Here is a 27,521-nt window from a genome sequence, read left to right as displayed (position 1 = left end):
TATAAGTCTACTGTATCTCTTTCAGCCTTAATTATACACTGCTTTAAATACACTCTACTTCTCAGTGTGTCTTTAGTCTACAGCAAAACTATGTTCTCCTTAAAGCCAAGATTATCTGGGTCTCAGTCATCTGTAAGGTTACAGAAGTTCCAGGCACTGTGTCAGGTCTGTTTACATTCTGATAGCATTTAGTTTGACTTCTTCAGTCCAGCTGATATTTCTCTTTTCTAAACTCCCTTGGCACTTTGGGAATTTAGCATGATCTTTTATTGCTCTGTATTAGCATCTTGAAAAAAAGACAAATTTAAACAGCAATCTCCAGAACATTCTTTATGGGAACCAGTAGTCACTGTGGATGAATTATACGGGAGTTAGGTAGACTGCCTATCCTCAAATATTTTGAAAATATCTGGGTTAGATTTATTCATTTGTCAAATGCCTTTTATATGCCGCGTTCAGCGTTCAGCCGTGAAACAGATACAAAGATGAGAAAAGTATCCCCACCTCTCCAGGGGCTCACTAGTGAGAAAGCTTCAAAAGAAATACTGGGGTTGGTTCTTAAAGAGTAGTAGGAGTTCACTAGTGAGTGAAAGCAAAGTGGAGGAATCAACATGAATATAGATCTGGAGATTGGGAGGGCATTATCCATCCTAATGCACTGCCCATATTCTTAAATACAGATTTTATTTTTTTTAATCTTCTCTCACTACATATTTTCCCATCCTATTCTTGATTTTTTGTTTTACTTCCACAAAAGAAATGAATCAGAAAGTCACTGGCACCAGAAATTCCTCATCCATGACAAGCCTTTTTATAAGCGTTTAGTGCTCTTTGTAATGGTCTGGCGTTGGGGTGGGGGTGGTGGGAGAGGCCTAGAAAGCCTAGAGAGGTTGTTAGGTAAGTCTCAACCTCCACGGGAGAAAGGCTGCATTGTTACCAGACCCATTCAGGCCTCAACCTGCTGTGGTACACTGAGAGGCTTAATCCTACAAATTGCCTTAAAAATACCCAGTCAATGGCACCACCAAAGCAGAAGGCATCTGGATCATAAAATGAGCCAAACAGAACGAACAAAGATTTTTCACACTGGGCACCTCTAAGATGCCCTGTCTTTTCACATCTATTTGTCAATGCCTTGGCCGAACTCTAAATCTGGTGATTATTTTATTTATCACTAAATGCATCTAGTGACCTGAACAAGAACTCAAAAAATAGGATTCTTTTGTGTGCCTCCTAATAATAATAATGGTAATAATGGTAATAAAAACTACTATTTATTGAAAATCTACCATGTAATATGTTCTTTATATACATTATCACATCTAATTATCACAAGAACTCTGCAAGGTAGGTAATCCTTAGCGCGCGCGCACACACACACACACACACACACACACACCTCCATCACTCTCATCATTTTACAAATAAGGAATCTGAATTTTAAAAGGCAATTTTAATAGTAACTTGCCTAAGGTCACATAGCTTTTATGTGGCAGACCCAGGATTTGAGCCCAGGTCAGGTTGGCACTGATGCTGCTATCATTTCTACTATACTATTCTGCCCCTCATGAAGTGTTCTTATATTGCCTATAAAAAATAGGTCCACATGTAACCAGGGCTAACCGTTCAAGGAAAAGAGCCATGCACAAGACTGAAGAAGGAACAAACGTTATTTCCCAAACCAAAAGTCAAGGCCAGATCCAGAGATGTATTCTGAAAGAGACTAAGCATAAATATTCCAGTTTCCGTTTTTGTGTTTCTCAGTTACGATCAATTTTAAGTTTTTATCATTATGTTTTCTGGAGAAAAGTACTCAATGAGAAGGGATAAAAATCACACAAAAAAATAGAGATTAGACAAGAGTAAAAGTAATAGTCAACTATCACTATGCTGTACACCTGAAACTAATATAAAATAATATTGAATGTCAACTACAATTTTAAAAAAATAGTAACAGGGATATACAGTACAGCATAGGGAATATAGTCAATTATATCCTAATAACTATGTACAGTGTCAGATGGGGTAATACTTACTGTGGTTATTACTTTGTGAGGTCTATAAATATCTAATCACTATGTTGTTTTCTACACCTAAAACTGATAAAAATTTAAAAAGTTTAAAAATAATAGTCCACTCATCAAAAAGTAAGTTGAAGAAGAAAAAAGGTAGACATAGATGGCTTACCAATTACTTTAAAAAAATATGAACTCAGTAGATCTGAACCAAAGAATAATGTACTCAAGAAGCAAAACAATTCCATCATGGTGTAACAGAAATGAAACGGATTGAAATCTGAGGACCTCCATCTTTCTTATTCTGGAACCTGTGTGAAAAAGGAACTCATGCCAGCCATCTGCTGTTATCCAGCATTTGTTACAGGGCTGATAAAAATGACATCTATGCTCATCCTGGGATACGAAATAGACATCCAACTGATTGTTCCTCCTCCAGCTACAAGTTTCAAAATCAGATAGCTCAGGAGTTAAAGCTTTAGTCTTTACTTTTTTTCCCTTAAAACAAAACAGTAAGGATGAATGAAATGATACATTGAGATTTTTCCTCCAAGAATGGTAAGAACAGGGGAGTAGGTGAGGGTACAGACCAAGAGCTAGCAAACGAGGGCCTGTCGGCCACATGCAGCCCTCAGCCGGGTTTTTTGGACAGCTTGTTAGCTAAGAAGAGTTTTTACCTTTGTAAATGGTTGTATTTATGACCATTTTGGTTTTTTATTCTGTGAATTGTTCGTTCATCTTCTCTACCCATTTTTAAATTGGATTATCTTCTCTTATTGATCTATAGATGTATTCTAGATACTAATCTTTGTCAGTTATAGTCATGGAAAATCTTTCCCTTGTCTTTGGCTTGTCTTTTAATTTGTTAATGGTGTCTTTTGTGGTATAGAACTTTTTAATGCTAATGCATTAAAATTTATCAATCTCTCACCAAAAATAAAAAGAAATCTGAGGACTTCAGTTTGAGACATGTTTTACCATTAATTAGCTCTAGGACCTTACATAATTAATTCATCTGTGCCTCAGTTGCATCATCTGTGAAAGGAGATAAATAATATTTTCTTCCTTGTCAGAGCTATGAGGATTAAATAACAAAAGCAAATTTTTATAAATTCTAAAAACACACAATTTTCAGTTATGTTTTGTATTCCTCTATGACCCATTGCCTTGAGAAATTAAGAGTAGATTCAGAAAGGCAAGGCATCTAGAGTGAAACAACTAGAAAACAGATTCAAAGCAAGTTGTAAACAAATGCATGGCACTGGAAAATAAAAAGTAAAATAGGGTAAAGTTGGTCAGAAAAGAAAGAAAAAGGAAACAAAAACTAACATTACTGTGACCTTATTTAGTGCCAGAAACTTTCAAAAACAATCTTACTGAATAGCCAACACTTTTGCATCTAACGGGTGTTATTTCCCCTTATTCTACAGAGAAGGAAACTAAAGTTCAAAACATGACTTTACCCAAAATCATACAGCTAGTAAGTGTTATGAGTTTTAATTCAGACCCAGACTTCTCAGACTTCAAAATCCATATTTAAAAGGCAATAATTCTTCTTGGGGACTGATTATTATTTTTATTAAACAATTATAAAAATAAATTTGAAAAAATTTTCTACTGTTACTACAACAAGAGCATTTTCATATACATTAGCATCATTTGTGCTACAAATAATACTATTATTTTTATTCTTTTATTTTTTTAACTTTTTATTAAATTTATTGGGGTGACATCGCTTAGTAAAATTAAATAGGTTTCAAGTGTACAATTCTGTAATACATTATCTATATATTGCATTGTGTGTCAACCACCCAGAGTCAGTTCTCCTTCCATCACCATATGTTTGAATCCCTTTCCCTCTTCTACCACACCCCCCTACTTACCCTCTGGTAACCACTAAACTGGTGTCTGTGTCTATGAGGGTTTGTTTGTTAGTTTGTGTTGTTTCTTGCCTTCAGTTTTGTATCCCACATATGATTGAAGTCATGTGATTCTCGACTTTTTCTGTCTGACTTATTTCGCTTATCATGATAATCTCAAGATCCATCCATGTTGTCATAAATGGCAGTATTCCATCTTTTCTTGTGGCAGAGTAGTATTCCATTGTATATAAGAGGCAGTAATTCTTGAGCTGGGTCCTGAAGAAAGAGCAGGACTGGTATGACACTGCATGGAAAACAAACCAAAACCATACCAAAACCTACTCTTGCACATTGTTCAAGGTCTGGCTGGAAAAAGATGGTAAATTCAAACAAGATAAACATGAAGAATTTAATAAAGGAACAATTTACAAGGATGTGAGCAGAGTTAGAGAAAACTAACCAGAGATAAGGAGATACCCAGCTATAGAAGCAGCAATAAGCTGTTACCTTTCTCCCATGGAGGTTGAGGCTTACCTAAGCTCCCTAGATATAAAAGATCATGGGGAGAGAGTGGTTACCAAAACCTGGAAAATGTAAAGATGGTTTTTAGAAGAGAATACATATTCCTAGCTCACGCTTCTCCCAACTTCTGATCTCCTAACAGTGTCTCTCACAGGCCCTCAACTGACATCCAGAGTACAAGGGCGCATACAGATTACAGTCATAAAGGTCAGCCTCTTCGGACAATAAGCAGGGTGGAAAAGAGTGGAAAATGGATGTGGAGGGTCAAATGAAAAATATGCAGAATGCAAGTCAAATGGCCCAGTGGATTTTAGGATCAGTCATATCGTTAAAGGTAGACACTCACTACTACAGAAAACTATGACTACAGAGTAGAATATATTGAAATCAATAAATCTGGATAAAGGAGGAGATGTGGAACTTCAAGTGGAAAGAGAAAGTATGTTTCACTTCCAACGTCTAGAATTGGACCTTGCTTTTAACCAAATTTCCCAGGAAATACTTTTTAAAAATATAATATACTGGACGACCTCAAATTGTTGAATGTAATGGTCATTTTATCAATAACTTTCCAATATTTTATAAATAATTTTTTTATTACTACTGCATGGAGAAAGAGGTGGAAAAAAAACATTGTTTCTAAGAAGGTAAAAAGTACTATGTAAAATAAAATTTTATAGTTTGGCAAATTCATTTCAACTGTTTAAACACCTTTGGAAATCATGCAAATCTATGATAAGTATCTCTGGTGTGTGTGTGTGTGTGTGTGTGTGTGTGTGTGTGTGTGTGTGCGCGCGCGCGCACAAGCTGTAGACGGTGATCAAATCCATTAGTTCAACTTTTAGTGAACACCTGTTTATAAGGCTCTGTGCCAGGCAATGGCAAAATAAATATATTAAAATTATAGTCCCTGCAGAAAGCTCACAGTCAAGAAATAGTTGTTGTCATGTTCCCTTAAGTCAAATACTTAATTGTGTAGGAAAAGAACTGAAGTTTATTTCTATTGTCATTTTCAAGATATTTACTAGTAGAAGAAAATCATATCACATAGTAGGCATCGACAGTTTTTACTGAGTGAAAAATAAATGTTAGCATCACAGCATATGAGAAATGGAAAATAGTATCCTTTCATGCTCTTTTTCTAGAACATCTTTCTTTGCTATGATCTTGACTAACTCCCACTCATTTTGGCAAGTAAGCTTTGTAGGGAAGTACATCACACATATAGAGAAGTGTACAAATTACAAATGCCTATCTTGACAACTTTTTTAGAAACAAGCACACCTGTATATGCAGCCATCAGATCAAGAAACAGAAAAAAAAAAAAACACTCCAGAAGCTTCTTTCCAAGCAATACCCACCTGCCAAGGGTAACCACTATTCTGATTTTGATACTATGGGTTATTTTTGTCTGTTTTTAACTTTATATAAATGGGATCATATGGTATATACTCTGGATCACTTCTCTCAACATTATTTTTATGAGATTCTTCCATGTTGTTGCATGTAGTTATAGTTCACTCAGTCTCAGTGCTATATGGTATTTCAAGATATAGGCATGACTATAACCCAATTTTTCAATTCCACTATTTATAATCATTTCAATAATCGCCTAAGCTTGATTATTACAAATAGTGCCACTAGAAATACTTTATGTGTCTTTTGGAGAATATTTGTACACATTTCTGAAACTGAAAAACTGCCATTATCTACTAGAGCAAAAGGTATATGTATGTTAGCTCTAGTAGTACTTTTATCGTATTTCTCCACAAGTGTTTGACCAATGTACACTCCCACAAACAGTATGTAAAAGTTCTAGTCCAAACCGTTATTTCTTTTAATTACAGTTGACATTCAATATTATATAGTTTCAGGTGTACAGCATAGTGGTAAGACATTTATATAACTTACAAAGTGATCCCCCTGATAAGTATAGTACCCACCTAACACCATATATGGAACCACAAAGATTCTAAATAGCCACAGCAAACTTGAGAAAGAAGAACAAAGTTGGAGGTATTACACTAACTGATATCAAACTACACTACAAGGCTATAGTAATCAAAATAGCATGGTACTGGCATAAAAAAAGACACAACGATGAGATCAATGAAAAAGAATAGAGAGCCCAGAAATAAACCCACACCTATATGGTCCATTAATCTATGACAAAGAGGCAAGAATATAGAATGGGGTTAAAACAGTCTATTCAATAAATGGTGTTGGGAAAACTGGACAGATACATGCAGAAAAATGAAACTGGAACACTTTCTTACACCATATACATGAATAAACTCAAAATGGATTAAAGATTTAAATGTAAGGCCCCAAACCATAAAAGTCATAGAAGAAAACACAGGAATTAAATTCTGACATTGCTCTAAGTAATGTTATTTTTTGTGTATGTCTCCTCAGGCAAGAGAAGCAAAAGAAAAAACAAAAAACTGAGACTACATTGAACTAAAAATGTTTTGCAAAGCAAAAGAAAGCATCAACAAAACAAAAAGACAACCTACTGAACAAGAGAAGGTATTCACCACTGATAAATCCAAATCATTTTTTTTAATTTATTGGGGTGACATTTGTTAGTGAAATTACATAGATTTCAGGTGTACAATTCTGTAATACATTATCTATTAATCCCATTGTGTGTTCACCACCCAGAATCAGTTCTCCTTCCATCACTATATATTTGATCCCCCTTACCCTCACCTTCCAGCCCCCACACCTCCCCTTACCCTCTGGTAATCACTAAAAGATTCAGTTTAAGCTTAGTTATTTCCTTTTGGAATTATTTCCTGATTACCCCATTTCATTAATTGCCTTTCACCTGTGCTGCTACACTATATTCCCATTTTTGCATACCTCTTTTGTATAACTGATTTGTGTTATTTCTTTTTGTCTTCATCTCTATTATACAAGAGCCTTAAGGGCAGAAAGTATATCTTATTCATATTAGCTCTGCTAAAAGGGCCTGGTACAGAATGGGCAGTCAGAGAATATTTGTTGAATAAATGAATAAATTACATTATTTAATCTGACTCCTGTGTTTTTTTTATATAAGAAAACTGAGACCTAGAAGAGTTAAGTGCCTTGGGAAAAGCCACGCAACACATCAGTAGCACAGTGGCACAGTTGGAATTAGAGTCTGGGTTCTAATCCATTGCTCTTTTCACTATAGTACGCTGCTTCCCTTAAATATCTTACTCTCACAATTAAACTATAAAAGAGTTTAACTGCACTTCTCTCTTCCAAAGGACAAAGCGAAAGAGGCAGTATAAATCTCCTGAAAGCAGATGATAAGGTTATAGAACCTGGCTATATGCTGCGTCAAAAAACCCAGTTAGAAGAGAAACTATACTTCGAGACAAACAAATATTCAAGAGGCAAAATAGGCATAAAAGAGCGTTGGGTAAAACTCTTAAAACCATACATTCATATATTCCAAAATGTTGGAGATGGTCCAATTTATAAACCCCATAAAATGCTCTGAATTATTGGATGGTACATAGCTGATTTTAAAGGCTTACATAGAGACATGAAGAGATGAGACATCTGTGAGATATGCCCTGACAGTCTGTAGTTATGACCTGATGTTAGAGAAATCTGCCACATAATATTCTAGTGCAGAGATTTATGTTGAATTTTATAAAACACCAAAGCAAATACAATGAGAAAGAAATGGATAACACAGTCAGGCCCAACAGAATGAACACAGAGGATCAGCAAAATTTGAAAGGAAAGGGCATTTAGATCACTTGGTTTCTCTCTGGGACAATCTACGATCCTTTCGTAAATTATTTAAATTATTTAGAGTAAAATAATCTTAATCAATAAATTCTTTTTAGTACTGCCTATGTGCAAAGCACTAGGTAGGACACAAGGTAATACAGCAGCTTTTATCACATTTTCCTGATTTCGAATCTTTAATGGATTTTCATGAGCTAGAAAAGCCCTCAGTCTTTAGCTGAACACTCAATCAACTGACATCAGCCTATTCCCCATCATTAAATAGACTATTATTTCTCCGAAGTTAAACCCTTACTATTGGTTTATACACCCTTTGATATCCTATTTCACTGCCTTTGGTTCTGCTATTTCAAGAGGAAGAAAACAGATGGAATGAAGGTGTATATCCCATCTCTTTTCTTCATGTGTGCGCATGGGTGTGTACACACACACACACACGTGCTACATGCCAGGCACTGAGCCATATACTTCATATTCATTACATCATTTAACCTTCACAACAGTCCTCTTCACCCCACTTCCACTGAAACTGCTTTTGTCAAGATCCTTGATCTCTCCCACATTGCTAAATGCTATAATCAATTCTTATTCCTTAATTTACTTCACTTAATAGTAGCATGTGGTGCAGTAGATCACTCTGTCCATCTTAAAATATTGTCTTCAATCAGTTTGATCATATTGTTTTGATTTTCATCTGGCTTCACTGGCGGCTCTTTCTCAAGAATCTTTTGCAGGATTCTCTTCATCTCCTTGATTTCTAAATATCTTCTTCCCCACGTTCAGTCCTTGAATCTGTTCCATTTTCAAAATATACTCATCCAGGGTAAAGGGGATCAAATATATGGTGTGGGAAGGAGAACTGACTCTGGGTGAACACACAATGGGGATTTAGAGATGATGTTAATAGAGAATTGTACACCTGAAATCTATGTAACTTTATTAACAATTGTCACCCCAATAAACTTTAATTTTAAAAAAATACACTCATGCCTTGGTGATATCTTCAGTCACATTGCTTTAAATGCCATCTGTATGCACTGATGACTCTCAAATTGATGACAGAGCTCAGACTTTCCCTTGAACTTGACTCATTTATCCAATGCCTATTCAACATCTCTACTTGGATGTCTAGTAAGTACCTCAAACCAAACATGTCAAAACCAGTTTCCTGAACTTTCTTCTCCAACTTGTTCCTTCCAGTCTTTCCCATCTTAACAGCAACTTCATTCTACGAGATGTTCAGATAATAATCTGGGAAATCATTCTTGATTCTTCTCATTCTGTCACATCACAAATCCAATCTATCAGCAAACCTCTTGGTTATACTTCAAAATATTCCAAGAATCGAACTGTGCTCATCACCTCTACTACCAATACCCTTGTCCAAACCAACTCTTGTCAAAATTATTGCAACTGGGCCAGCCTGGTGGCTCAGGCGGTTAGGGCTCCATGCTCCTAACTCCAAAGGCTGCCGGTTCAATTCCCACATGGGCCAGTGGGCTCTCAACCACAAGGTTGCCAGTTCAACTCCTTGAGTCCTGCAAGGGATGGTGGGCTCCGCCCCCTGCAACTAAGATTGAATACGGCACCTTGAGCTGAGCTGCCGCTGAGCTCCCGGATGGCTCAGTTGGTTGGAGCGCGTCCTCTCAACCACAATGTTGCCAGTTCGATTCCTCAACTCCCACAAGGGATGGTGGACTATGCCCACTGCAACTAGAAAATGGCAACTGGACCTGGAGCTGAGCTGCGCCCTCCACAACTAAGATTGAAAGGACAACAACTTGACTTGGAAAAAAGTCCTGGAAGTACACACTGTTCCCTAATAAAGTCCTGTTCCCCTTCCCCAATAAAATATTTTTTAAAAAATTATTGCAATTGCCTCTTAACTGTTTTCTCTGCTTCTGCATTTCCTCCCCTAAACTCCATTCTATACATAGAGGCCAACACATACAAATCAGATCATACCATTCCTGTGTTCATGACCTCCCTGTATTTTTTTCCCATCTCACCCATTATGAGCCCTTATACTGGTCCCAAAGACCCAATATGATCTTGACCCCATTACCTCCCTGACCTCAATTCCCATTAATCTTCACTCACAATGTTTCAGTCATAATGACTTCTTTGCTTTCATGAAACATGTCAGTGTTGCTCTCACGCAAAGCATTTGCACTTGTCTTCTGAAACATATGCTCTTCTTCTAGAAATCCACGTGAATGGTTCATTTCCTTCAGATTTTGGGTCAAATTCCATCTCCACAGTGGTATCCTTTATAAATATTCTACCTAACAATTGTAACCCTACATCACTGTACACCCTAATCTTCATCCCTGATTTTTTTCTCTTCATAGCAATTTTTCACCATCTGACATGTTTTATTTATTTACATGTATACTGTCTTCTGCCCCCACTAAAGTGCAAACTCCAAGAGGCACAATTAAGACTACTGTGCTCTAAAGTTTATGTTCTTTTAACAACCCAAATTGTCTAAGTATTATCGTACTTCCATATTTACATATATGAAGTGTATCTTTGTTTTTCAATTTATTCATTCATCTTTTCATGATAGGGTTTTTAAATTTTTCCTTTAATTTATTTTTATTTTTCAATTACAATTGACATTCAATATTATATTACTTTCAGGTGTGCCACATAGTGGTTAGACTTTTATAAGTTATTATGTTATAAGTTATTATGAAGTGAATCCCCTGATAACTCGAGTACCCACCTAACACCGTACATAGTTAGAATATCATTGACTATATTGTCTATGCTGTACTTTACATCCCCATGACTATTTCATAACTGCCATTTTGTACTTCTTAATCCCTTCACTTCTATCGCCAAGTCCCCCAATCCCACTCCCGTCTGGCAGCCATCAATTTGTTCTGTATATATGAGTTTGTTTCTGTTTTGTTTGTTCATTTATTTTGGTTTTTAGAGTACATATATAAGTGAAACCCTTTGGGATTTCTCTTTCTATGTCTGACTTATTTCACTCAGCATAAAACCCTCTAGGCCCACCCATGTTGTCGCAAATGGTAAGATTTCATTCTTTTTTATGGCTGAGTAATATTTCATTGTATATATGTACCACATCTTCTTTATACAATTGTCTATTGATAAGACACCTAGGTTGCTTTCATATCTTCGCTATTGTAAATAATGAAGCAATGAACATAGGGTTATATATACCCTTTTGAATTAGTGTTTGATTTTCAAATACTCAGAAGTGGAATTGTTGTATCATATATAGTTCTAGTTTTAATTTTTTAAGGGAAACTGCAAACCATTTTCCATAGTGGTGCACCAATTTGCAATCCCATCAACAGTGCACGAGGGTTTCCTTTAACCCATACATCCTTGCCAACACTTGTTTGATTTATTGATGACAGACATTTTAACTGGTATGAGGTGATATCTCATTGTAGTTTACATTTGCATTTTCCTGAAGATTAGAGATGTGGAGCATTTTCCCATATGTCTATTAACCATCTCTATGTCCTCTTTGGGAAAATGTCTATTCAGCTCTTATACCCATTTTTTAATCAGATTGGGTTTTTGTTGTTGTACTGTTGTGTGTTTGTTTTCTGTTTAGTTGTATGAGTTTTTTTTATATATTTTGGATATCAATCCTTATTGGATGCATCAATGACGAATATCTTCTCTCATTCAGTAGGTTATCTTTTCATTTACTTAATGGTTTCCTTTGCTGTGCAAAACACTTTAGTTTGATGTAGTCCCAATTGTTTATCTTTTTCTTTTGTTTTTATTGTCCAAGGAGACATATACAAAAAGAAAAATATATTACTAAGAGTAATGTCAGAAAGATTACTGTCTACATTTTCTTCTAGAAGGTTTATGCTTTTGGGTTTTACATGTAAGTTCTTAATTCATTTTGATTTTATTTTTGTAAATGGTGTAAATAGGTGGCCTGCTTTCATTTTCTGCTTATATCTGTTCAGTTTTCCCAACATCATTTATTGAAGAGACTGTCTTTACCCCACTGTATATTGTTGTCTCCTTGGTCATAAAGTAATTGATCACATAGATGTGGGTTTATTTCTGGGCTCTCTATTCAGTTCCACTGATCTACGTTTCTGTTTTTATGCCAGTACTGTGCTTACTAATCATTACTGTGCCAGTATTGATTACTATAACCTTGTAGTGAGGTTAGATATCAGGTAGTATGGTACCTTGAACTTTGTTCTTTCTCAAGATTGCTTTGGCTATTGGAGGTCTTTTGTGGTTCCATATAAATTTAAGATTATTTCTTCTCGTTCTGTGAAAAATGCCATTGGTATTTTAATATGGTATTTTGATAAGAATTGCATTAAAACTACAGGTTGCTTTGGGTAGTATGGACATTTTACAATAACAATATTAATTCTTCCCACCCATGAGGATGGTATATGAGGTTTGACAATTAAGTTCACGAACTCATCCTAGAAAAAGTGCTACATACTTCACTGCTGAGTATCACTATAGTCACCTTCGAAGAACTCCCCTTGGGAAATTATGCATGGATGCCAGCACCTAATCTACCCTTCAAAGCAATTTTGGAACTCTTTCTGAATGGCCATAAAAGCTGTCGTCGTATTACATTTGATGTCCTGAATGTCATCAAAATGTCTTCCTTTCAATATTTCCTTTATATTTGAGTAAAGAAAGAAGTCATTGGGGCCAGATCAGGTGAGTAGGGAGGGTGTTCCAATGCAGTTATTTGTTTACTGGCTAAAAACTCCCTCAGAGACAGTGTTGTGTGAGCTGGTACATTGTTGTGATGCAAGAGCCATGAATTGTTGGCAAAACATTCAGGTCATCTAACTTTTTCACACAGCCTTTTCAGCACTTCCAGATAGTAAACTTGGTTAACTGTCCATTTGGTAAAAATTCATAATGAATAATCCCTGATATCAAGAAAGGTTAGCAACATTGTTCCAACAAGTTCGTGAACTTGTCAAACCTCATATGCTCTTGTTGGATTGATCCCTTTATTATTATGAAAAGTCTTTCTTAGTCTCTTATTATAGCCTTTGTTTTAAAGTCTATTTTGTCTGATATAAGTATTGCTACTCCTTGTTTTTGTTTGTTGTTTGTTTCCATTTGTATGAAATATATTTTCTCATCCCTTTACATTCAGTCAGCATGGGTCTCTTGTAGACAACATATATACGGGTCTTGTTTTCCTAGCCATTCAACCACCCTATGTCCTTTGATTGAAGTATTTAGTCCATTACACTTAAAGTAATTACTGGTAGATATGTAATTATTGCCACTGTATTATTCATATTTTTGAGCTTTCACCTTCTTCACCTTCTTCTGCTCCTTCTTCTTGTTAAAGAAGTTCCTTTAACATTTCTTGTAATACTACTTTGGGGGTGATGAAATCCACCAGCTTTTTTTGGTCTGGGAAGCGTTCTGTCTCTCCTTTGATTCTAAAGATAACCTAGAGTACACTCAGTTGAAAGTCCTTGCTTTAAATCACTTTGAATATTTCCTGCCAATCTCTTCTGTCCTGCAATGTATGTTGAGAAATAATCTGACAGTCTTATGGGAACTCCCTTGTATGTAACTAATTGCATTTCTCTTGTTGCTTTTAAGAATCTCTGTCTTTAACCTTTGGCATTTTACTTATGAGGTGAGGTGTCTCGGTGTTGGCATTTGGGGATTCATCTTCTTTGGGACTCCTTGTATTTCCTGGAATTGTATGTCTATTTCCTTCACCAGGTTAGGAAAGTTTTCAGTCATTATTTTTCAAACTGGTTCTGAATTCCTTGCTCTTTCTCTTCTCCTTCTAGTACCCATATGATGCAAATGTTGTTACACCTGATGTTGTACCAAAGGCCCCTTAAACTACCCTCATATTTTTTATTCATTTTTATTTTTGCTGTCCCGAGGGTATTTTCAGCCACCTTCACTGCCAAATCACTGATGTGATCCTCTGTTTCATCTAATATGTTGTTGGTTCTATCTAACGTATTCTTCATTTCAGTTAGCATATTCTTCAATGCTGACTAGTTCTTTTTTATAGTTTGTATCTCTTTGTGTAAGTTTTCATTGAGTTTGTCTCTTCTCCCCCTAAATTCATTGTGCATCCTTATAAGCAGTGTTCTGAACTCTCTATATGGAATATAACTTGTCTCCATTTCATTTAGCTCTTTTTCTGGCATTATTCCTGTCCTTTGCTTTGAGACATGTTTCTTTGTGTCCTCATTTTGGCTTACTCCCTGTTCTTTTTTTCTATATATTAGGTAGGTCTGCTAAATCTCCCACTCTTAGCAGGGTGGCCTTAAGTAGTCAGTGTTCTGTGGAATCCAGTGGAGCAAGATTTTCACCTGAGCCAGGTGCTGCAGTAGTGTCCTTTTCGTGAGTTGTCTGTGCCCTCCAGTTGTAGTTGAACCTTGATTGCTGTTAACATGTTGGTGGGTGGCTGTCTGTCTATGAGAACGAATCATGACTACAGAGAATGACCTGTTGTGTGGGGGCTGACCCCAAGAAGCAGCATTTGCTTTAGAGGGTTTCTGGTGTCTGCCAAATCCAACATTTGGGTGTGTCATTTGTGGACAAACTGGGTGGTGCTGTGGTGTGGTCTGAAGCTGCCCACGAGATGTACTGATTATGGGTCCTCTCAAAGGTGCTCCAGAGCAGACCAAGGTCAGCTGCTGCATATGCCAGGCCAGGGCCCACCTGGTAGGAGCCACAAAGTGATCTGAAGTTGGTAGCTGCCTGTGTGTGCTGGACTTGCTGAGAACCAAGGCTGGCTGTAACAAGTGCCAGGCTTGGGTCCAATCGGCAAGAGATACAGAGCACGCCAAGGCCAGCTACTGTTTGGGGTCAGGGAGGGGATTGTGAACCATTAAGAGATTTTAGGAAAGCCTGCAGCACGTACTGAGGCTGGCTGCTTTTGTGGAACTGCCGATGAAAGAGGCTCGGGCCAGTATACCTATTGGTTGAGGCAGGGCCTCAGGGAATCATCAGCATGAGGTGAGTGGTGTTAGCTAGGTTAATGGAGACTCAGATATGGCACCACCTGCACTTGCAGGCTGGGTGGGGGGAGGGCTCAACATAGGAATTAATGGTGCCTGCCAGAATTTCTGCCCTGGAGAGAGTTGCCCCTCCAGCCTTTGCTCTGAAGCCAGACAATTCAGTTCCTCCCAGGTGTCCCTAGTGCTTTTTGAGCTGCTGTCCTTTCACAAAAGCTCACAGCAAATGTTTTCTAGGGCCCTATAAGAGGATTCCTCAGTCTACAGCAGACCTCTATCTCATCCAGATGGAATCCCTGGTGATTTTCACAGCCAGATATTGCGGGGACTCCTCTTTCTCACATTGGTGCTCTGTGCTAGGGAGCCTGATGTGGAGATGGAAGGGCTTGCTCCTCAGGTCCAACTTCTGCAACTGAGATGTCCCTCCTGATTCTTAACCGCCACACATGGGCGTGGGACAAGCCCATTTTGTGTTTCTGCCCCTCCTACTAGTCTTGATGTGGCTTGTTCTTTATATCCGTAGTTATAGGAGTTCTGTTCAGTTAGTCTTTGGGTGGTTCTCAAGGGCCGGGTTCTATAATTTAGGTGTAATTTTGATGTGGTCATGGAAGGAGGCAAGCACAGCATTTGAATACTCTGCCATCTTGACCAGAAGCCCAAGTGTATTTGACTTCAAAATCCCGTCTAACGTTGCTCTTAACATAGTGCCTATCACATGGTAGACACTCAGCATATATGTGAAAAATTAATGAAATTTAAAGTGTTTCTTCAATCACTTTATAATTTATTTGCAGTGACAGTGGGAAAATTAATGGAACATAAGAGAGATGTCAAAAGAAACACAATACAGGCGGTGAAGTTTGACCTATGTTCAAATTCTATTACTGAATGACCTTAAGAAAAACACAAGGCCAGAAACATGGCGTCCAGGCCCAAGCGGCGCGCTGTGGGTCGTGGAGCTTCGCGGCCCGCCTCTGGGATCCCGCGGCCTGAGGAGGAAGCGGAAGATGAAGTCGAGGACGAGGACGAGGAGGAAGACGCTGAAGACAGTGACGAAGAAGAGGATGAGGACGACGAGGTCGTGGACGAGGAAGTGCATGTTGAATTTGAAGCTTATTCCATCTCACATAACGATTACGACGGAATTAAGAAGTTACTGCAGCAGCTTTTCCTAAAGGCTCCTGTGAACACTGCAGAACTAACAGATCTCTTAATTCAACGGAACCATATCGGGAGTGTGATTAAGCAAACGGAAGTTTCAGAAGACAGTGATGATGATGTGGATGAAGATGAGATTTTTGGCTTTATAAGTCTTCTAAATTTAACTGAAAGAAAGGGTACTCAGTGTGCTGAACAAATTAAAGAGTTGATTCTGAGCTTCTGTGAGAAGAACTGTGAGCAGCACGTGCTTGAACAGCTGGACAAGCTCCTAAGCGACATGAGCCGGCCTGTGGGCTTCCTGCTGAGCGAGCGGTTCATCAACGTGCCTGCCCAGATCGCCCTGCCCCTGCACCAGCAGCTCCAGAAAGAACTAGCAGAGGCACACAAAACTAACAAGCCATGTGGGAAGTGTTACTTCTACCTTCTGATTAGCAAGACGTTTGTGGAAGCAGGAAAGAACAATTCCAAAAGGAAATGGAGCAACCAAAAGAAAGATGAGTTAATGTTTGCAAACGCAGAGGAAGAATTTTTCTATGAGAAGGCAATCCTCAAGTTCAACTACTCGGTGCAGGAGGACAGCGACACGTGTCTGGGAGGCAGATGGTCCTTCCATGATGTGCCCATGAAGCCCTTGCGAACTGTGATGTTAGTTCCATGTGACAAGATGAATGAAATCATGGATAAACTGAAAGAGTATCTATCTGTGTAGCCCATTTCCTGTGGACAGTACTGGGCTTGTTTTTATAAAATTACTAGAATACTCTGGACATTTACTGAAAAACTCATGACTTTATTTAGATTTAGGTCCTCTACAAAAGTAGGGTTCTGTTGCCTGGGTCTGTGACACATTTACAAAATACCTTTTTTTAAATTTTTAATTTGGTCAAATTATGTATGGTTAATTAAAAACTTTCCCAATAAGAAGAAAAACATGGAGTAGTAATTTAAAGAACTCATTAAAAATGTCTATTTTTATTTTTAAGTAAAAAAAAAAAAGAAAAAAGAAAAGAAAAACACAAGTTCTCTCAGGTTATATTTCCTTACCTACATATGAGGAAAATTATAACGACCTACAGTGCAAGGATTAAACAAGGTAAGGAATATAGATCACCTAGTCAATGCCTGAGGAATAATAGTTACTTTTCAAAATATTTGTTCCCTTTTCTCAAATCAAATAATTTTCTTTCAAAATACAGAATAAGTATTTTCTATATCTTAGAGCATTAAGCCAAATCCTTTTGGTAACTACAATGCTACTTAGATATATTATTACTAATTCAGACAATTCAGTAATTCCCAGGCTACTAACTAGCTCTCTATTACTGAAATGACGTATTTGTTGTAACATTTTTACATAAATATTGCCAATCCCGAAAGTACCCCAAGCCACAATTAAACTGTGCTTTTACTTCTGATATCTAAACCATTGCTCCAAGCTTCTAAGGGCACAACAATTGTCTTTCCCACATAACGTAGCACATTAACCACTCTCTGGTATAAAACAAGCAGTTTGTGTGTGGATTATATAGATTCTATTCGACACCTCAAAATTCCTTCTCCCATCTCTATTAGTACTTGACCACTAAGAGGAGAGAGATTCGGAAGCTAATAAAAGGCATATTACTATTACTTTCAGTTTCTTTATTCTCTTTCTTCATCTCACATTCTCACTAAGCTATCTGTGTGCTCAATGGAAAAGACCCAAGTAATACTAATAATATATCCAGAAAAAGCATTGCTAGGTCCAAATCCCACTGAACCTAAAGGATGTGAACTGTTGATTTTACTTATTATTTGGCTTGCTGAGGTAAAGCCAACTTTGGCTTCTATAAGTCATCACTGTAATTCTAGGAGTCTCTCTTCTGGTGATTTTTAAATATTCTTAACCTAGCACTTTACAATGTATCCAAAGATAACTGTGCATAATCAAAAGATCACAGGCTTTGGAATCAAAAAATACCTTGACTATGCAATTACTAGATATAAGAACTTAGAAAATTTACACAATCTTATTGTACCTCAGTTTCCTAGTTTTCAAAATGGACTAATAAAGCCTACTTTGCAGGCTTATTGTAAATATCAAATGAAAAAAATCATTGAAAATTACCTTCCAAGAGTGCCAAACACATAGAAAATGCTCAAGAAATGGAAAACGTCATCATCGTGATGATTACCCTCAATATGCCACGCTGTTTTGTGCTTCATTCCCTTTGCTCAGGCTATTCCTTTTCTCTGAAATGACCTTCTCCCAATGAATTCCTATGTATCCCTCTGATACACTTCAAGTGTCATCTCCTTTGTCATTTTTTTTCAGATTCCTTCTCCTCCCTACCAATTCCTCTGCAGCATCTCAGGTAGGTTACAGATAGGCAAGAAATGATCACAAACTCTCTCTCTAAAATCAGATTATGTTACTGATCTAATTAGTGAAGGACAAAGAAAAGTAACCTAAGTACAGAGACCACACAGGGCAAGAGCACCAAATGCAAAATATGTTTCTTAGCTCTTCCTTGGCTCCCGGGTTTCCTGAGCAATTGTGAAGCTACTATTGACAGCGCCACAAAGACTCAGTCCGGCCAGAGGTGAGAAACACATACATTCTTGCCTCCCTGCCATGTCTCTTCCCTTTTTATACTTACGGTTTGTATTACCATTTTGGAACAACCTGCATTAAAAATGTAAACACTTCCATTATAAGAAAACTTTTACAAGCATCCAGATCTATCGATTCTAGAACCAAACTCAGCTTCAGAAAGCAGAGTCTAAATAATTCTCTACATGATATAGTGTTCAGTGTCTCAGAAGCCTCTTCCTCAGCATTTTACCCCATTAATTGAGCTATCCTTTTATCTGTTTTCTTATTGATAAAGTAGCAGTCTGATTAAATTTTGAATGTTAACAGTATTGCTACCTCACATTTTCAAGATCCTTTTACCTGAGTAGTTCTGCTACTAAATTTGGTCCAAGGATCAAGGTCATAGATCCATTTCCCTTGAACACTGCAGTGAAATCCATGCTCTTGTTACAACCTGAAAGAACTCAAATACAGTGCTTGTGAAATGTCGATGCAATTGTTTACATGATATATAACCATAAACTGACTAGACTGTGAGTTCCTCAAGGACAAAGACTATCCTTTTTAACTCTCTACCACTATTGCTTGCTCAGGGCCTAAAATATAGCACAGTTGTTAAAAGCAGCAGCTTGGACATTAGGCTTAAAGGATAATCTCGGCCCTGCAACTAATTAGCTGTGGTCTTTGAGCAAGTTACTTAAATGATCTGAGGCTCATTTTCCTCATCTGTAGAATGAGAATAATAAAACTTCCGCGTCCTATGGTTTTGATGATTACCAGCACGCGCACGTCTGTGTGTAGAATTTGGCGCAGTAACAAGCACATCATAAGCATTCAATGAATATGAGCCTTTTTAAATTATCATTTTCATCATCGTTATCATTATCATCTTCTTCATCATTTTCATCACCACCATCATTTTTAACACCAGCAAATACATGCCAAATATTCCTTCTGCAAAGTAAAGTAATTCCTTTTTATAAAGTTGTTGTATTAAACTAAGACCTTTTAAAGAATTTAGCACAGCTCCTGGCACATAATAAATACTTTAAATTACTAGCTCTATTTACTATTACTAATTACTATTACTATTACTAATTACTATTACTATTACTAATTACTATTACTAACATAATAATAAATATGTTATTTCTTAATCCTCAAATAAAGTTGGGGCTGACAGGGATCTCAGGAAGCAAACCAATGGGTTCCCTGCTGCAACAGAGATTACCAGACGTCTATCCCATATCTCTTCTTCCTAGTAACACAGCCCTCATTCTGTTGAGGGTAGCTCTGTACTTAGCTAAAATATGAAACAACTCAATTCACCAAACAGCAGTAGTCCATCAAATGTAAGAGGAAGTCATTAGGTCCAACTTTTGGTAAAATCTCTTTATATAAAGCTGACTCAGTTGGAAAGTGAGCCCTTGTCCCTTCTTTCTCCTTCCTGCTGCCTGACATTGAAAACGAATGGCTGGAGCTGCTGTAGCCACCTTCAAACCAGGAAGTGACCCTTGAAGATAGAAGCCAAGAGCTATGGATAGTAAAAGAGTGAACCAGAAGGAGCCAGGATCTCCAATGACTTCATGAAGTAACAATAACAGATCCTAATTATATACCTCCAGACTTTTTTAATATAAGAAATCCTTATATTGTAAAACAACTATTATTTTGGCTTTCTGTTTTGTGTAGCAAACATAATCTTAAGTAATATACTTGTCTTCGATAATGGCATAGCAAAGATGAGATTTTTTTCCTGAAAGTGTATACCCCACAAAAGGAAACCCGCAATAACCCTGGTGCTGTGGTGCAGTCTCCTGGTCTCACAGAAAAGGAGGGCAATAACTTTTCTTAGGTACAAACATTTTCCCTATGAGGCTCAGCCTATTACAGTCAGTACCAGTAACACTGATTCTGGATGTACTAGATGTATAAATTTTGTTTTTTCATCAGTAAAATGAAATAATGCCACTTATCAAGGTGGATGTGCAAGTTAAATTAGATAATACATGTGATGAATACAAAACACCTAGTACAGTGATTGGCACAGAGTAAGAACTTATTAAATGTTAGGGTGGTTTGTTGTTTTCTGTCACCCTTTTCTCCCATTTTCTGTTCAATCCAGAATTTCATAAGACAAAGGAATTCTCGAAAAGGTGTCTTCATGTCTCTGTTTCTCTTTCCTTGATTATTTAGACTGAAGACATAGCTCACGTAAAGACGCACACTGCAGGAAGCCTGAGGAGCTCCCATATGAACTTGCCGAAATTTTCTGACCATGTTCAAGCATTAGATCTCTATTACTGGAACTCCAAGGAGCACAAATAATTTTATCCAAAGACTTAGGAACCTAATTAGTTCATTATGAAAATGGCTCTGGAGAGCTGAGCTTTCAAAAGAAGAGAATCTATGTCTTATCAAGACGGCTGCAAGACTAGGAGAATCTTGGAAGGACTCACTCATAATGGTCCCATAACACCCTGCTATTTGAAGCAGGGTGTTTGGCTGGGGCAATTCACAATTCCATGATCACTGCAGGGGAATCTGAGGACCAGGTAGAAGTATTTATATGAGACAGCATCAGAGAATGAACAGCAAAGGATAAGAATGTCAGGAGCGGCTACAAATACCAAAGTCAGGGAATTCAAATGTTCTCCTCTTCTCAAAGTGTTCATCCAGGGGACAGAAAACTCCAACCCGCCGACAGTGATGAGCTACAACAACTAGATAGGACTGCTGTTTATGAAATGCTTTCCATGTTACAGACACCAACAAGACACAGTATGTGCATTATCTCATTTAATCCACATTGCAATCTCAGAGAATAAGCACAATTTGCATTTTGCAGCTGAAGCCAAAATGGATGCAGTGTCATGCCCAAGGCCACAGTGTTACTCATAGGACAGAAATATTAGTCAGTACTGATACATGTCTATCTCAGAATAAAGTTGTGCTATTTCCAAAACACCAGGTTGAAAAGGCAACCATGATATGATATACTACATGTCTAAATGAAAAAAGAACCCTAAAAATTTCTGGAAGATAATACACCTTTAGCATGGACTTAGAAAATCAGACTCGATATGTGTTTGATAATGTCAGTATTAAGTGTTCGTTCATGAGCATTTACTGAGAACTTATTTGGTTGTGTTAGATTGAGTCTGAGAAACAAACACCAAGATGGGATTAGACATGCAAGAGATTTATTGAGGGAAAGCCTGTGAATGATAAAGGGGAAGAAGAAGTAGGTACAGAGAGCCTTTGGACAGCAATGCGAGTCTGACATCTGTGAAAAGAGAGGAGGAAGAAAGGAGGATCGGGCAGGAAGAGTCTAGGGCTGCAGCACAGTTCTGAGAAATGGATGACGATGAGTACCCCTGCTGTGCAGTCACTGGATGGTAGCAGTCTGGAGGAAAGTAAGACCACAGCGTGAACAAGGGTAGATACAGAGAGGCAGCAGTGGGGGCTTCCAATCAGCATTATACTTGCCTGGTAGAAGACATGACTAGCACCTTTCACATGTCTACATGTGGTAGACATGTAGCTACCACAGTACAGCTGCTGGGTCTCCCAGATCTATCTCTGCATATAGGTTCAGGGAGCAGCTCCTTTATCGTTCTGTGGGCCTCTCTTTTTGAGCAGAAACTTAGAATAGGAAGGTTAGTGAGATTAACTACTTTCTCCATCACTACATTTGGGACCTTAACTGGTTTTCATCCCCTCTCTCCTCGAGTAGCCATTCTAAATTGCCCTCATTCTAAATTCAACCATCACCTCAGGATGTTGTACAACCAACCTTACCTGGTGGTATGGCTTCAATCTTCATTCTTGAGGGATCTGAGCCCTTAGGACTCACACCTTTCTCCTGCTACACATGTCTATTAAAGTTAAATAATCTAACAGAGTATAAGAAGTGCCCAAATGATCACTTGGTTTCCACAGATGTTCTTCCTCGCCTGTATTGTATAAAAGCTGTCCAATCAGCGTGATGTCATTGATGTAATGGATTAGTGTTATGTCCTGGTCCAGGTAGTCCAGATCTCTTCAGACTATATTATGATAGAGGATGACGGGAGGTTCACATAGCCTTCAGGCAAAACTGAAAGTGAACATGATATTGTTTTCCATTCCATGTAAAAGCAAACTGTTTCTGATCCTCTTCTCTAATTGAAATAGAAAAGAAAATATTTGCCAAAGCAATGACTGCATACTATGTACCTGCATTAATCTTCTCTAGCAATCATAACACATTAGACTCAGCAGCTACAATGGGAACAACTATTTAATTGAGTTTTTAGTAGTCTATATTCATTTTAATAGATCCATCTGGTTTCTCCAAGGGCCAGATTGTGGAATAAAATGGAGATATGATAGAGACTACCACTTTACATCCTTTAGAATAGGGCCATTAAACTACAACCTGCAGATCAAACATAGCCAGGTGTCCGATTTTATAAATAAAGCTTTATCAGAAGACTGTGATTCCCCTTCATTGATGTATTGCCTATGGACACTTTCACAATACAATGGCAGATCTGAATAGCTGTGACATAGATAGCATGGCTCATAGATGGCTTTACTGTCTGGTCAATTATAGAAAAAGTTTGCTGATTCCTGCTTTAGAACTTTAATGATTATGCTAATAATCTCTGCCATTCCCTCTACCGGCCCCCAAGGATGTGATTTTATATTTTATTTACAATTTTGGCTGAGGGAATGGCCAGTTGAAAAAGTTTCCACTTGGTCTTCCCCAAGCCAAGTATAAAAAAATAGAAGATCATTATGACTATTTACCAGTTACATAGACAGAAAAAATCATCCTAAACCTAAAAGCAAACAAAAAACAAAATCAAAAGAAAATATCAGTAGACTTAACTATATAAAGCTTGAGGAACCTAGATATACAAACACAATTTTAGTTTTCCACAGAGTCCAAAGAAAAACGGTTAACACCAGTAATACATAATGAACAAGGGTAAATTGACATAGACGGACAAAAGACAAAGTTAGAGGAAGAAAAAATAATAAGCACATGAAAATCATAGTTCTAAACTCTTCAGTACTCGATGATATTCAAACTTGAACAATGAAATGAAATTTTTCAAGTATCCACATTAGCATTCTTCTAATGATGAGACAGTACTGATAAGGAAAATATAAAATAGGCACTTTCACACACTGTTAGCTTTCATTTAAATTGATCCTGGAACAAAAACTTCAAAAAACACAGTACAGACTCTGGAGTTCCTGAACAACATCTATGATTCCAACGTCCGAACAGCCCATTTTCTTGTAGTCTACCCCATTTTCCATAGTCACCCTTTTAACTGACTGGTTCTGACACTGAACTAGTCCCAGCTTTGTTTAAAAAACAAAACCTAAAACAAATAATATATCTTTAACCATATATGGCAAATGATTAGAAGAATATTCTCCAACTGCCGATAATGGTTGTCTCTAAAAGGCAGGAATGTGAGGTAAGTTCACTTTCTATATCATAATCTTTCTATAATGATTAATTATAGATAATTTTCTATTGTTTCCAAAACAAAAATAATAATATATATTTAATCTAATCTTCACATTAATTAATCCATTCAAGAAACATTCACCAAGAAGATACTACTATGTGTTATGCCCTGTGCTGGGCAGGATAAGGCAGGCAGCTAAGGTCAAAGTGAATGCCACTTGAGGTTCAGCCTCATAGCCGAGGCCTGGAGTCCAAGGTTGAGTAAGTTCTATGACTCTAGTTCAGGGTTTTAGTCAATACCTATCCTAGTTGTCACAGTCGGAATCTCAAAATAAACCAGTCATACTGGCATCGTCAGAGAAGTCTGTCCTATGCAACAGTGTCCATTTCTTCAGCTGAGATTCAGAATGGAACTTCCCCCCTGTAACAAGATCTGACCAACTGGGAAGCTATCAGAATAAAAACTAGAAACCAAAAATTACCAGACATAAGACCAGTAGCATAAATTGAGTCACAGACAGGCAGCCATGCTAATGCCTTCTAACAAACACCCTATTATCGGAATGGGAAGAAGATATAAACTTGGAAAGCGAGAAGAACAGTAGTTTGGAAAATAATGATAGCACACATTAATGATGTGTGTGGCACTATTCTATATACTTGACATATACCAAATCCTCACAAAAATTTAATAGGGCAGCTATCTTATTATTTTATTTTACAAATGAGGAACACAGAGAATTTGTGGATTTGCCCAAGGCCATAGAACTAACAAGTGGTAGAGCTGGAATCCAAATGCAAGAAGCCTGATGCTTGCTCCAAGAAGTTCTATGTATTCATTTATTCAACAGATTATTACTGCGAACCTACCAATGCCAGACACTGGTATAGATACTGTCAATACAATACAAAATGAGTAAGAGAGCCTCTGCCTTCACAGAGGAGCAGAACAGAAGGGCAGATGAATAAAACATGGTAAATACTAAAATAGGAATTGGCTAAGTACTGCTCAGAGGTGTGAGCAATTTTGCAGGGAGAGGTCAAGAAAGTTTTCACCAATAACATTGGAAGTGAGCTTTGAAGAATAAACAAAATGAAGACAACTTGAACAGGGTGGGGAAAGGCATTCCAGGCAACAGATTCAATATGAGCAAAGATATGGAAGTAACATATACTCATATGCATGAAATACAACATGAATACATGTCAATTTTACATAACTACAGAATGGAGTCCATGAGCCAAAGTAGCAGAAGAAAGGAAGACCAGCCATATTTCTCCAGCAACATCAATGAGGCTATCACCAGTAGAAGAGCCATTGTGTCCCACGAACCTAATATCCCCAAGGTCTTACAGGAGCACACATGAAGATTTAGTCATTTGTTTAAACCTCCCAGCAAGCTATATTTTTAGCAAAACAGCAGAACAAAGCTTTACTCATTAGATAACTCACATTAAGATAGCTTTTGGTAAGATTCAGGTGTTATTCTTGTAATACAACACTGTTGCCAAGGTGATAGGAACTTAAACAATGAAATAAATATAATTGTAATAAACATGTGCTGAGATGACAGCACCAACTGCAAGTTCCCTCTGTAAAAGAAAGTCCCGGCAGTTGAAAGAGCTGAACAGTCTCTTTAAGGTAAGCAAGAGCTCTCACACTACAGCACAGAGGGTGTGAGCTCTTCAGATCTTTCTGCCTCAGAGTTGCTTGACTTAAGAATGCTGCTTAGTAGTTTATCATGCAGTTCTTACTTGCTGTACCTCCTACCCTGCTTACTACAATGTCTTTCTTTTTTCATGTAACAGAACTTAAAACAACAACTAACATTCTAAAGATGGAAAAGCAGTCTTCTCCAGCATAGGAGAATACAATGTCATGTTCTACTATTATGGTCTCCTTCCATGAATTGACTCCAGGGATTTGCATATTCCCCGAAGGAGATCTTCAAAGAAGACTTAGGAGGGATGTATTTTTATAATGGGAAAGAAGATTAAAACTTTATATGCACCCTTTACATATAACTTCTTTATTCTAGAGAATTTTCCATACCCTCTTCCCTTTTTCTGAGGGGAAGATGTAGAATCTTTGCGTATAATCCAGTGCAGGTTGCAGAACATAATAATAGCACTGCTTTGCATTTTTATGGTGCTTTAAAGGTCTTTTGCATAAACTGCTTCATGTATGTAATCTTTCTATCAATTCCATGATGTTACTTTATTAAAACCACCATTTCATGGTGATAAAAATGAGAGGAAAGGAAGATAAGCAGCTCACTCAGGGTCACAAAGCTAGTTAAACGCCAGAACCAAGCCTTGAGTCTATTAGATCTAACGACTTCAAGTTCAATGTTCTTTCCATGACTTTACAGCCTACCTTCTATTGCACAATATGTAGTTATAACAAGTGAAAAACCTTGGATTTCATTTGTGATATGGAGGCTGTGTGGCCTTAGTCAAGTCATGTAACTTTACATCATTCTTTTTGCAGAAAAAGAGGTGTAACAACAATAGTATGCTAATAATAAATTTCAAATATATTCCCACCTATTTCTCCATCACATACTTCTATGGGCCCATACTTCTATGGGCCCAAATGCAGATGATCTAAAAATCACACTTCATATCACATTAAATGATTGTTTCCATATCACATACATTTTTAAAATTATCTTTTACTATGGTTAACATTGAAACCTCATGGATCATAATGAAAAAAGTGCTTTGTAATCATATAATACAGTCCTAGTTTCACATCTGATTCTAACACTAAATGGTTGACCTAAGACAAGTGACATGCCCTCTGAACTTATTCTCTCATGTAACAAAAGATGTATTTTACAATTTGTGTTTGAATGGGATTATATAGCACATTATAAAGCCCTTAGAACCATCCTGGAGGTGCTATTCAATAAATTACATTAATTTTGCTTCTTTTTTGTGATCCTTGGTATTGCTATTGTTATCATTCAAATACTTTCCTTTTAACTGCCAATCAAAAATAAAAAATAAAGAATTTCAGAGGTTGTTGGATAGCGAAATTGAATCAGACTTGGATTTAAAAAAAATGAGATACATTAAAGTGAAAACAATTGTTGACTCAAGTGTTAGTATCTTCACCTTTTATTTTTCAATTTTAGAGTGTTATTCTGTACAAACTACTGTAATAGCCTCGGATTA

At 37.3% G+C, this 27,521-nt stretch overlaps 2 protein-coding genes across 4 annotated transcripts in view; one reads left to right on the top strand and one right to left on the bottom strand.

Moving 5' to 3' along the window:
* AGBL4 (AGBL carboxypeptidase 4) overlaps positions 1-27,521 on the bottom strand; it is a 1,079,895-nt gene that overhangs the window by 861,776 nt on the left and 190,598 nt on the right. The window lies entirely within an intron of this gene.
* LOC308500661 (BRCA2 and CDKN1A-interacting protein-like) lies at positions 16,055-17,051 on the top strand (the record flags this gene model as incomplete). Its single annotated transcript, XM_081055858.1, has 1 exon — positions 16,055-17,051. The coding sequence occupies one exon, from the start codon at positions 16,055-16,057 to the stop codon at positions 17,003-17,005; it is 951 nt and encodes a 316-aa protein (XP_080911984.1). The 3' UTR covers positions 17,006-17,051.

The sequence above is a fragment of the Rhinolophus hipposideros genome, assembly GCF_964194185.1.
Source record: "Rhinolophus hipposideros genome assembly, chromosome: 8".
Lineage (NCBI taxonomy): Eukaryota > Metazoa > Chordata > Mammalia > Chiroptera > Rhinolophidae > Rhinolophus > Rhinolophus hipposideros.
Note: the sequence above shows the minus strand (reverse complement) of the source record. Positions and strands in the feature narration are given on the sequence as shown.